Source organism: Brachyistius frenatus, unplaced genomic scaffold, assembly GCF_029030835.1.
Source record: "Brachyistius frenatus isolate BFR_SWC_R1_liver_20210118 unplaced genomic scaffold, ASM2903083v1 Contig_5, whole genome shotgun sequence".
NCBI lineage: Eukaryota > Metazoa > Chordata > Actinopteri > Embiotocidae > Brachyistius > Brachyistius frenatus.
The window spans coordinates 2,455,237-2,467,024 of NW_027210604.1; the positions used below are offsets into that span (position 1 = coordinate 2,455,237).

At 42.5% G+C, this 11,788-nt stretch overlaps 2 protein-coding genes across 2 annotated transcripts; both read left to right on the forward strand.

The window, feature by feature from the left end:
• The first annotated feature begins 897 nt into the window (after nt 1-897).
• On the forward strand, nt 898-1,847 carry ndufa2 (NADH:ubiquinone oxidoreductase subunit A2). The gene is made up of 3 exons (XM_069722286.1): nt 898-1,036; nt 1,404-1,510; nt 1,623-1,847. The coding sequence occupies exons 1-3, from the start codon at nt 933-935 to the stop codon at nt 1,712-1,714; spliced, it is 303 nt and encodes a 100-aa protein (XP_069578387.1). The 5' UTR covers nt 898-932; the 3' UTR covers nt 1,715-1,847.
• A 1,235-nt stretch (nt 1,848-3,082) lies between these two features.
• Nucleotides 3,083-9,368, forward strand: ik (IK cytokine). Its single transcript, XM_069716761.1, has 20 exons — nt 3,083-3,242; nt 4,017-4,083; nt 4,188-4,280; nt 4,387-4,446; nt 5,007-5,174; nt 5,318-5,432; nt 5,538-5,608; nt 5,737-5,783; nt 6,374-6,537; nt 6,628-6,736; nt 6,903-6,942; nt 7,040-7,229; nt 7,341-7,365; nt 7,570-7,653; nt 7,778-7,865; nt 8,105-8,162; nt 8,267-8,355; nt 8,470-8,578; nt 8,692-8,726; nt 9,032-9,368. Exons 1-20 carry the CDS (start codon nt 3,233-3,235, stop codon nt 9,057-9,059), a joined length of 1,650 nt encoding a protein of 549 aa, XP_069572862.1. The 5' UTR covers nt 3,083-3,232; the 3' UTR covers nt 9,060-9,368.
• The last annotated feature ends 2,420 nt before the right edge of the window (nt 9,369-11,788 follow it).

The following is an 11,788-nucleotide window of genomic DNA, read 5'->3' on the forward strand; positions in this document are numbered from 1 at the left end:
TTTCACCACCAAAAACTTACTTTACCTACATAACCAAGAGTTTTCACCTGGAATATATTCTGTCAATGATATGCTTGAACAAAATCAAATGTTTCCACAGATTTTCCCTAAAAACAATATGTGTTCAGTTGAAACCAATAACTATGGTTCGGTGATGTTTATGAGAAGTTATTAAGCCTTAAATGGAAGACTGTAAAAATGCTGCACAGATGAGTCAATGAAATTCTCGGACCTTTCGGCTACGAACTCCAGTAAATCTTTCTCCAGTTTCTCTTCTTGTGTGCAAAAGCTTCCAACTCACTTAATATCTTTGATTTACGTGCTGTTGTTTTGTTTTTTGTTTTTTTTGCACATACCACCAAGAGTCTTGATTCAGATCCAGGACTGAGATCTTTCCACAGTCCAAAAATGCCTGAACACTTACTTCTTCGACTGACTCAGGAAGATCTCTATGTGAAATCAACAGCTGAAATATCCCGTACTGGAATGCATCATTTAGAAATATACTCTTTACAAGTTAGAAACCCTGCAGTCAGAAGAAGTGAAGTAGCCTACAGGTTTAAAGTCGTATCAGAAAAAAAATTAATTGAAGTAAGGCGAGTTTATTTGTAGAGCACATTTCAACAACAAGGCAATTCAAAGTGCTTTCAGTAAAACCATTAAAAGCATCAAAACATCAGGCAAACGAAAAAGGACATTTAACAAAAGTTAAGAGCAGTGATTAAAACATTAAAAGTAAAGTTAAGTAATACTAAAAAGATTAAAAAATCATTATAATATATTCTGTATTTCTTGGGGGGGATTTTTCTTTGGCAGTCGTTGCCTGTGAGGACAAAGTCGGGGGTGAAAAACAACAAGACGAAGCCTGTCAGGTAAAACCCCGGGCTGAAATAACAACACGCGCGTCCTTGACAAGACAACGCGAAGCAAAGATGGCGGCCGCCGCAGTGAGGAGCCTGGGCTCCGGCTTGGCGAAAAACCTCCGCGAGATCCGTCTCCACCTCTGCCAGACCTCTGCGGCCAGCAAGGGGGCCAGGTGAGCTCTTCGCCGGCGTCCCGATGCGGCAACACCCGCAGCTTTTTTTTTTTTAATCCATAAATATTAATAAAATGAGTCCAGAGAGGGAGAGTGACCCGGACGGCTAGCAGCTAACGGCTAGCTGATGCTAACGTAAACAAAACGGTGTTTAGAGTTTAATTTAAAATGTTTGTGCTGCACGTAAAGACAGTTTGGGAATATCCTGCTCACTAACGGGGGGTTTTAACACACTTGTGAACAACATATGAGAGAAATCGACCTTTTTGCGTGTATTTCAATTTGAAAACAACAATATTTGACTGAGGTCAGAGGTCGGAGGTCAGAGGTCAGCAGGGCTCCTGACTGGGTCCTCTTGTGTTTTCAGAGACTTTGTGGAGCAGAACTACGTCAGCCTGAAGAAGTCCAACCCGGACTTCCCCATCCTGATCCGAGAGTGTTCTGGGGTCCAGGCCCGCCTCTGGGCCCGATACGGTGGGTCTGACCGCACTGCATCATGGGAGCCCCCCCCACATGGCAATAAATATCTGTATTAAGGCGTCGATGGTGATGATCTGATCGATTCTCGCTGTTTGTGTTTGTTCAGATTTCGGTAAAGAGAGCAGCGTCTCAGTGGAGAACATGTCAGCTGATCAGGTGGCCAACACTCTGCAGACTTTGGCACAGTCCAAACCTTAAACACCCCCCTCCAGCTGGAAGTGGGTCAGTCCAGGATCAACTCACCTGAGTTCTTCTTTCAAGTTTTTTTTTTTTTTTTTTTTTTTTAATGTAAATGTGTCTATATGAATAAACTTCAATATTATTAATATCACCCTGTTTCCTTCTGCTTTACTCGATCATGTTTTTACGGGGACATTACTGAGTTTTAAGGGTTTTTCAAAGGTATTATCAGCTGGTTTTCTCTGATTCGAAGGGATTTTAAAGGAGCTCGCTGGGTTTCGAGCGGAGAAACTGGGGATTTAACGCCGGAGTTTATTGGGTTGTAAGCAGATTTTATTTTTTATGTTTCTATAATGTTTTAATGGAAATGAACTGGTATTTAAGGGGGAGGTCACATGATTTAACTGGTTTGAAGATGTCATACTGGGGATTTATTTGTTTTATTCCCGCATAAGCAAGTTTCACTGAATTTAAGGAAGTTCTGGTCGATGAAGATCATTGCGTGTCCTGAATGTGTAAGAGTGAACCTCTCTCTGGGTTGTTTGTGGGACGAAGCCTTTATTTTTAAGGAGTTTTTTATTTTGAAAGAAAAAGAACAAACTGTTTTATCATTATTGTAAAACTGTAGTTTCCATATGAGGTTCGTTTCTCATGGCGGATCAGTGTTTGATCCGTGTGTCTGTCTGCTGGTTAATCTGTTGAATACATCAGAGATTGGAGACTGAAGCAGCAGAGACTCCGGCTGGTCCTGGAGAGCCTTCAGCAGGAGGAGAAGCACTGACTCTCCTGACCTACAGGGGGCAGCAGAGCGCCTTGTAGGACGTCTACTACGTCAGAAAACTTCTCAGAAATATTTTACTGCAGGATCCAATTAAAGCAGAAGTTGAGGATTTTTCAGAAATTAAAAAAAAAATGGGAGAATCAGATGATTTTTTTTTTTTTTTTTAATGATTAAAAAAAAAAAAAAAAAAGTTTTTTTTATTTGACTCATTCCTTCCCCTCCCTCCCCCAAATGCATCATTGTTGGAGCAAATGTGATTTATAACAGGAGGTAATTTATTTTTTTGAAATGAATCATGTACATCTGAACACAGCACATTTACTCCAGTATAGATTACATCATGTCTATAAAGTATCTCTCCAATACTCGATGGTTTATGTGCCAACATTCTGCCATTTAATCTACATTATTTTTTGTATTTGTTTTAATCTTCTGCTACTTTGTCTGTTGCGTTTTACATCATTATTACCCGTGTTTCTTTACATTATTGTTACTTCGCGTGCTCGCTGAAGCTCTTACGGCTCTGACGTGAAAGTGCGTCGATTCATCCAGCAGGAGGCGCTGCCGCTTCGTGTGCGGGCTTTTACAATAAGAGGAAGTGACGCAAACGCGAAACCGGAAACACGACGCGAAGGAGCTGACCCCAGTAGCCAACCAGATAAAAACAAACACTGCGCGATAGTTTTTTTTTTTTTTCTTTTTTGACGGGATTAAATTGTTTCCACGTCGCAGGAGAGAACCGACACTCCGCCGAGATGCCGGAAAGTAAGTCGGCACTGCGAAAGTCTTGTTAGCTCGACCAAAAATCAGGCGGGTAACGAACGTTAGCAGTTAGCTTTGCTGTTAGCCGTAATTAGCACGAACGCAGATGCATTTAATCACGATAATAACGGGAATCTAACCCCGCTGCTTCCATCTGTGAACTCTGTCGTCTTCTGCGGAGTTAATTTTTTTTAACATATTCCAGTCAAACACAATTAACTATTATTTTCATTCAGTCATCAAGAGACCAGAAAATCTGAACTCTTAAAAACAGGTTTACGTCACAACAGCTGATTTACTTATCTTTTTTATGAATCTGTTAGGAAACTAAATTCTAGTAAAATTATGACTGTAATCTGATATTTTATTGCTCAAAACATCAAAAAGTTAGTCATAAAGTCGTGAATAAAGAATATAGTGGTTGTGTGTGAAGGCGGTGAGTTGCAGCGCCCCCTGCAGTCAGTCTGCGCACTGACAGCTTGTCTGTCTGTTTTAGGTTAGGTTAGGTTAGGTAGGTACTTTATTTTTTTCGCTACAGCAGCATACAGGAAGCAATAAGATAATAATAGAAAGCAATAAAATAGCAGTAAAAATATTAGATATAAAACGCACAGTATATACAGTACAGTATATATCTATATATATTATATACAGACAACCAAGAACACAGTCAACAGTGTTATTGTACTGTGATGGATTTTGCCAGAGGTGAGTTATTGCACAGTCTTATTGCGGTCGGCAGGAATGATCTCCTGTATCTGTCCTTGTGTTTTGCAGCTGAGAGCTACTCCAACCCTCTGGCTCCTGAGGGCCACGAGGTGGATGACCACAGAGCTGCTGCTCAGTGAGTGTTGCTCACAATGACACACCGATGCACACTAAATACACACCGATACAAATACACACCGATACACACTGACAGTAACGTGACCTTGTGCGTCTCTTCAGGTCCAAACTCACCAACGATGACTTCAGGAAGTTGCTGATGACCCCGAGGGCGGCGCCGTCGTCGGCCCCGCCCTCCAAGTCCCGACACCATGAGTGAGTGATAACGAGAGAGGAAAAAACAACAACACTGCGACCGATTGTTTACTTCGCTCCCGCTGCCGGAAGCAAAAGTTAAATTGTTACTCGTTTTATGTCCCAGAATGCCGAGGGACTACAACGAGGATGAGGATCCTGCAGCGAGGAGGAGGAAGAAGAAGAGGTGAGTGGTGGTTCGATAAAGTCTCCTCTCACGGGTCATTTCTTTGAGCTGAGGATGGGAAATTCAGCGCATCTGTGTAGTGGAGAGTTTTTGCACAGATAAAGGGAGAATTTCTGCTGATCTAGAAATATTTTAAACATCTTATTTCACTAATAAAAAGGCATTAGAAGGTATTAAAGTTATTGTGTTAGATTGTCCAAACGTTGCAGTATTTAGTGCATTATCTTGTTGTTATTACTGTACAGCCTTTGATTCTGACTAATGATCAGCCTGTGAAGGTATAAAATAAAGGCTTTACAACTCACCTCGGGATAGTGCTGGTCATACATCGGTGGTTACCATGGCGACGCAGGAAAATAAGCAGGACACTACACTTTGATATGCGCTGAAATGAAGAGTGTATCGAGTCACCTATAGCGCCACCTGGAGGAGCAGTTTGCCTGGTGATCATCTCCGTCAACTCCTTTACCAACGAACTTTTTGGTTTTTTTATATATAATAAGAGCGCCCCGAGCCTCAGTTATTGTTTTTTAATATTCGTCGTTTTTTTTTTTTTGCAGTTATTATGCGAAGCTACGTCAGCAGGAGATGGAGCGCGAGAGAGAGCTGGCGGAGAAGTACCGAGACCGAGCGAGAGAGAGACGGGACGGAGTGAACAAGGACTACGAAGAGACGGAGCTGATCAGCACCACGGCGAACTACAGAGCCGTGGGACCCACCGCAGAGGCGTGAGTACAGCCGGTCGTCATGCCAACAGCGTAAAAAGAGTACAGATACGGCTGGAAAAGTCGGAATATTTCAATTAAAAAAAAAAAAAAAAAAACCTTTTTTTTTTGTACCTGTGATAATCTTTTTATTTTGAATATTTCAGAGATAAATCGGCAGCCGAGAAACGACGTCAGCTGATTCAGGAGTCCAAGTTTTTGGGTGGTGACATGGAGCACACTCACTTGGTGAAAGGTCTGGACTTCGCTCTGCTGCAAAAGGTCAGACATCGTGATCATCTTTTAAACCTCTGCAGGCTTCAAAGCGCTGGTTTATGTAGACTGAAGAGCAATCTGTTTACCTGTGTGTGTGTGTGTGTGTTACAGGTGAGAGCTGAAATCACCAGTAAAGAAAAAGAAGAAGAAGACATGATGGAGAAAGTCCAGAAAGAGGCCAAGTACGAAACCCAGACATATTTGTGTTAAACAAAGATTCATTTTGATACATAATCAATAACTCACTGAGTCTTTCTGCCATGACCTACCTGCCCCTGTGTGTTTGACCTTTGACCTGTGTGTCCGTCAGGAAAGACGTCGAGCCGGAAGAGAAGATCGAGTTCAAGACGCGTCTCGGTGAGTTAGAACTGCTGAATACATGAATCTCTTACTGATGTCACATCTGAATTCTTGTTTTTCTTGTTTTTATTATATGTCATGAAGCCTCAAACGCTCGCCATCCCGACGTGTTCTCGTTTAATATACTAATATCACAGCGAGTGTTGGAAAAGACTAAAAGTTGTAACATTTTTAACCGTAGTATTTGAGAACAAGAGCAAACAAACAGTTCAACAAAAGGTTTTCTGCACTTGTAGATGGAAAGTTGGAATTCTTTGAGAAGGAAGTAAAAATATTAATAAATAACTAAATATTAATAATATTTTTTGTGTGAAAAATTTGAATGTTTTTAGGAAAATGTATGAATATTTTGTGGGGGGAAAAAGGCTCACTGCTTTGAGGAAAGAAAATTCTGAATGTTTTGAGGGGAAATGTTTTTAACGATAAACTGCAATATTTTTTTTGTTTTGTTTTTCTTGAAATTACAAACAAATATTTCAACTGTATTTGGTAAATCTCTTAATATTCTGTTGTTATAAATGGATATCAGCCTTTACTGAGGTCTCTTTCTATTCCTGCTGATACATACATGGTTTCCTCCCCCTCAGGTCGGACCATCTACCGCGTGGTGTTCAGGTCGGGGCTGCAAGAGAGGAACGAGCTCTTCCTGCCCGGCAGGATGGCGTACGTGGTCGACCTGGACGACGAGTTCACCGACACGGACATCCCGACGACTCTGATTCGCAGCAAAGCCGACTGTCCCAGTATGGAGGTCAGCACTTAAAGAGCCGAGAGGAAGGTAGGCATGTCACCACTGATTATTTTATGTAATATTATGTCTCTGTGTTTGTCTGTCTCTCAGGCTCAGACGACTCTGACCACCAACGACATCGTGATCTCCAAACTCACTCAGATCCTGTCGTACCTGCGGCAGGGGACACGACACAAGAAAATCAAGAAGAAGGACAAAGGTAACTTTATTGACACTCGACGGGTGACCTGGTCCTCCCAACGTGGAACTACCTGTCCTCACAAACGATAGCTGAAGATGTGTTTTGTTTGTCTCCGGAGAGTCACCCCAGGTCTTTTATCGTTACACTGAACTCTGATGAGAGCTGATCTGTGTGTGTTTTTCAGGTAAACTGGATGATAAGAGGGCACCTGAGGCTGATCTGAGGTAAACAACAACAACACAACTCTGCTCATCAGACTGTCTCGGATCTGATTCAGAGACAGAAAGCGTTAACTGCGGTTAACGTGTGTCTGTGTTTCAGCATCTTTGACGACATCGGCGACTACATCCCATCCGCCGCCTCGTCCTCCAAGCCTCCCAAAGACAAAGAGAGACACCGAGACAGGGAGAGGGAGAGGGAGAGAGAGAGGGAAAGGGAGAGAGAAAGGGAGGACGACAGCAAGAGCAGGAGACACGCCTACTTCGAGAAACCGCGGGGAGACGAACAGCAGGTCAGACTGATGGAGGGAGGAAGGGAGACGGGAGACAAGTGTTTGTTCTGCGCTGTATTGTCTGAATCTAACTGTCTCTCTCTCTCTGTCTGTCTGTGTGTGTGTGTGCAGGTGGTGGAGGTGGAGGTGGATACAGGTAAATCTCTTGCACTTCTTTCTTTTAAATGCATTCACATGTCAGTACATGTATGAAACAGCTGTCAATCAGGAATAAACCGATCACTAATGTGTGTGTGTGTGTGTGTGTGTGTGTGTGTGTGTGTGTGTGTGTGTGTGTGTGTGTGTGTGTGTGTGTGTGTGTGTGTGTGTGTGTGTGCGTGTGTGTGTGTGTGTGTGTCAGGTCCTGGATCAGTCAGAGATCAGATCAAGATGATCCATGAGAAGTTTGCCGGAGCAGCAGGCAGCCAATGGCAGGGCCAGGAGCCATATCCTTCTTTACGACTGGACACTTGTAGGAGGGGGAGGGGCTTGCTGTCGTACATAATATTACTGCAGTAGTTCACTGTGTGTGTGATATTACTGCAGTTTAGGACCTTAACCAGCGTGTACTGGTTCTCAGCGGAGAGACTCCGGTAAAGAACAGCTGGGAGATTTCTTTGGAGGATCAAACTCATACGCGGAGTGTTACCCAGCTACGTAAGACACACACACACACACACACACACACACACACACACACACACACACACACACACACACACACACACACACACACACACACACGACACAGTTCCCAGAACCAGAACCGGCTTCTAACCTGAACTCTGAAACCAAGTCTGAACCCTCACATTTCCCTATTTGAAGGTCACAACAATGTAGAAATATCATTACCCATATTTCTTTAATCATTATTATAAATGTGTGTGTGCGTGCAGGATGGATGACCTGGCTGTGGACAGCGATGAGGAGGTGGACTACAGTAAGATGGACCAGGTAACTACAACTCCCAGCATGCAACCCTGCTCATAACTGACTCCCTTTTGAACACGCATAATAAAGCGGCTTCTCTTCCTGTCTGTCGCTCTCGTCTGTTTCAGGGTAATAAAAAGGGTCCGTTGGGTCGCTGGGACTTTGATACTCAGGAGGAGTATTCAGACTACATGAACAACAAGGAGGCTCTGCCAAAGTACGGAGCTTCATTTCACCCTCAGCTGTGATTGACAGTTGGCAGACTGTGTGTGTGTGTCTTCCTGTGTGTGTTAGCCTTCCTTTGTGTTGACGCCGAGGTTTGTCCCTGCAGGGCTGCCTTCCAGTACGGCATCAAGATGTCTGAGGGCAGAAAGACGCGACGCTTCAAAGAGACCAACGAGAAGGCGGAGCTGGACCGGCAGTGGAAGAAGATCAGCGCGGTGAGACGCCACAAACAAAACGCACACAAACAGTTTGGACCTGCGACCGTTTCAGAGAAACAAAACGTGAAGCGGCCGCCGTGTGAACGACCGCCTGTCTCTGTCTGTTTCAGATCATCGAGAAGAGGAAGAAGATGGAGGCTGACGGGTGACTACTTCCTGTTTTATATTTTGTTTGTAGCTTCTCTTCAGCTGCCAGTCATCATCTCATCAGCCAATCAGAGAACAGCAAGCGGCCATTGTTTTTGTTTGCAAAGGAATGATGCCGAGCCGAGCGAGCGTTAAGTTTAGATTCACAGAGTAAATGGTCAGTAAACATGGTGGTCAGTAAACATGGTAACCGGTCAGTAAACATGGTAACCGGTCAGTAAGCAGTCAGTCAAGATGGTAATAGTCAGTAAAGTCATTATAAAATGTAAACAATCAGTAAACAATGTGCTTTTTTTTTTTCAGGGTGGACGTGAAAAGGCCAAAGTACTGAAGACTTCTGTCCATCATTTGTTCCCTCTTTACCTCCTTCCCTCACCCACCTCTTCCTCCTGCTGTCCATTAGTAGACATCAACATTGAGCAGTCGTTGTTTAATATCCATGTTTGAAGTAACTTGTTAATTTAGAAATGTACAAAAAGACCCTCTGAGGTCAAAGGTCACACATGACCTTAAAACTAGGATTTTAATCTCTTATCTGATGTTGTCGATTATCGGCTCTCATCTAGTGTCATTTATAGGCGTGTGATTGTTTTCCGAGTCTTGCAACAACAAAACGCCCCAATAAAACCATCAGATCCCATTTTGTTTGACTGGATTTTAGGATGATTTTACTGGTTGTTACGGGGTCTCTCGAGGGCTGGACGGTCTTTTCTGGGTTTTGAGGGTTTCAAAGTCGGTCTGGGATCCTTCAGCAGTTCGTTGCATCTCTCCCAGCGTTCTGCTGCGGTGAAACGAGCCTGATTATATTTTTTACTATTACAAACTGAATCAAGGTTCAGATTTGAGATTTCAGAGATAAAATCAATTGTCGGGTTGTTTCTTCTGATGTTTGTTTTTCATCTCGGATCAACAAAGTCCAGTTTAATTAACCTGCAAATAATCAGCATCAAGACTCCGAGCAGCGTTTCTCTCTGCGCTAACAGTGTGTTTGTACTAATTAGTGTTTCTGTTGATCTCGTTAAGGTCTTGCCAGAGGAGTCATTAAGCTCGTTAAGACGCAGCAGCTCATTAAGAGATCAAACTTTGTTGTTGTTGTTGTTTATTTTAACCATGTTTGGACAACTGGACGTATTAATCTCCCAAATTACCATCGACGAGCCTAACGAGTGTCGGTTAATTACTCTGTGTTTGTGTGTACGCGTGTGTTGACGGACAGCTGGACTGATGAATATGGAAGTGCATGTTTCTGAAGATGTTAACGAGGTGTTAACGAGGCCTCAGAGCTCCGCCCACCAGCAGCTCCAACAGGAAGTCAATGTTTCAGTCGGACGAACATCAAAGACCAAGTTTGACTGTTTTTTTTGTCTTTAATGTGATGTTTATATTCACGACCTGATTTGTAGGGAATATTAAATTTTTCACAGCGTGAATGAGCAGCAAACTTGAAACTCAAGAGTTTATTTAAAACAACTAAACTTAAATGTGACGGTAGAATCTAAAAATAGAGATCAATCAATTCCTCGGTAACCCTTCAAAAGCAGCGGACAGCTTTTAAATTCCCCAAATATTAACGTAGTGCTGTGTATTATCAACCTAATGTCACAAATGTGCCTCACTGGTCAGAAAAAGGAAAAACTCCACAAAACTGAAACAAATCATTTTTAAGAAAGCTCAGGAAGCAGCAGAGGAGGCGTCTAATAGTCCACTTACATATTTATTAAGACCTGAAATATTGATCTCAGGATAAATCAGGTCTTTAAAAATGGACTTGAACATGCGTTAACCCTCCTAAACATATTCAAGGTTTTCCCTCAACTATTTTTTTTTCCTTTCCATTTGGCCAAAACATTTCGTTTCTACTATTTACTATAAAAAAAATTACATTTTGAAGGGAAAACAGCAAATGTTCATAATATTTGCTTGAAAAATGGCTGAAATTAATAATATGAATAGTTTTCACCAATAAATTGTCTTTCAATGGAAATATAATTAAATGTTGCAGCTCTAAACAGACGGTTTTAATTAGATAATCCATATGTCCATTTCCTACTTCTAATCAGTTCCCAGGAATCGTTAATGTAATTCATAATATCATCAGGAATTGTAGTTATAACAGTTTATGGCTGATTATTTTGTCCCTGCTGGTTTCCATGTTCAGACTTTTTTTTTATTTATTATAAATCCATCAGAGACTCTTGAAAATGTGTAAAATAAAACATTTTAGAAGATGTTTTAAATTAAAAATGTCCACTATTTAAACAAACGTGTCATAATTTATGATTTAACTTCTCTGGCAACAAAAGTGTCAGAACGACCTCAAAGAATTATGTTTCTCCTGTTTTTGTAGAGGTTCGTTTATTATAAGAGACCGTGTCTTTGTTGTCTGATGAACTTAACACCCTCTCTGATTGGTCGGCTTTGGCACCGTCCTGCTCGGTTGGTGACATCATCCGTCACTGTGACAGACCAATCAGATTACACCTTGCTCTTTCTGAACACACACACACACACCACACACACGCAGTACAGAAGGATGTGTGTGTGTGTGTGTGTGTGTGTGTGTGTGCCAGCGAGGCGAAAAGGTGACCCAACATCCTCATTTACTTAACTGGGTCACCATGGGAACAAGGTGTGTGTGCGTGTGTGTTACAGTGTGGAAACTGGGCTAAAGCACAGCAGGTTAATGTCACGACACAATTCACGCCTCCATCCATCACACACACTCACCGTTTGCCTTTCTCACCAAAGGAGGACCGTCTAACCCTGAACCTGAACCCCTGAAACAGCCGTCTGAAGGCTTTCCTACACGGGGAGACCGAGTTAAATGTCCCCGCAAAGCAGAAATGTCTTCACTCCCAAGGTGTAAAAGTCACATGGGTCCTTCCAAAGGTAGACGATAGATTTAGTTCCAGTTTTTCACGTGTTGTGACTTTAAACGTGTTGTGCCTGCAGGCGTGTTGTGACTGTAAGCGTGTTGTGAGCGACCAATGAGCAGAACTGACCGACGAGAAACAAAGAAGGAACGTTACATCCTGAAAACTAGAGTTTGTGTTTACAGTG

Coding starts and splice junctions, on each gene's coding strand:
- ndufa2 (XM_069722286.1), top strand. CDS start 933: ATGGCGGCCGCCGCAGTGAGGAGCCTGGGCTCCGGCTTGGCGAAAAAC. Junction 1,037..1,403: donor GCGGCCAGCAAGGGGGCCAG/GTGAGCTCTTCG, acceptor TTGTGTTTTCAG/AGACTTTGTGGAGCAGAACT. Junction 1,511..1,622: donor CCGCCTCTGGGCCCGATACG/GTGGGTCTGACC, acceptor GTGTTTGTTCAG/ATTTCGGTAAAGAGAGCAGC.
- ik (XM_069716761.1), top strand. Junction 6,538..6,627: donor CCGACTGTCCCAGTATGGAG/GTCAGCACTTAA, acceptor TCTGTCTCTCAG/GCTCAGACGACTCTGACCAC. Junction 7,366..7,569: donor GGAGGTGGAGGTGGATACAG/GTAAATCTCTTG, acceptor TGTGTGTGTCAG/GTCCTGGATCAGTCAGAGAT.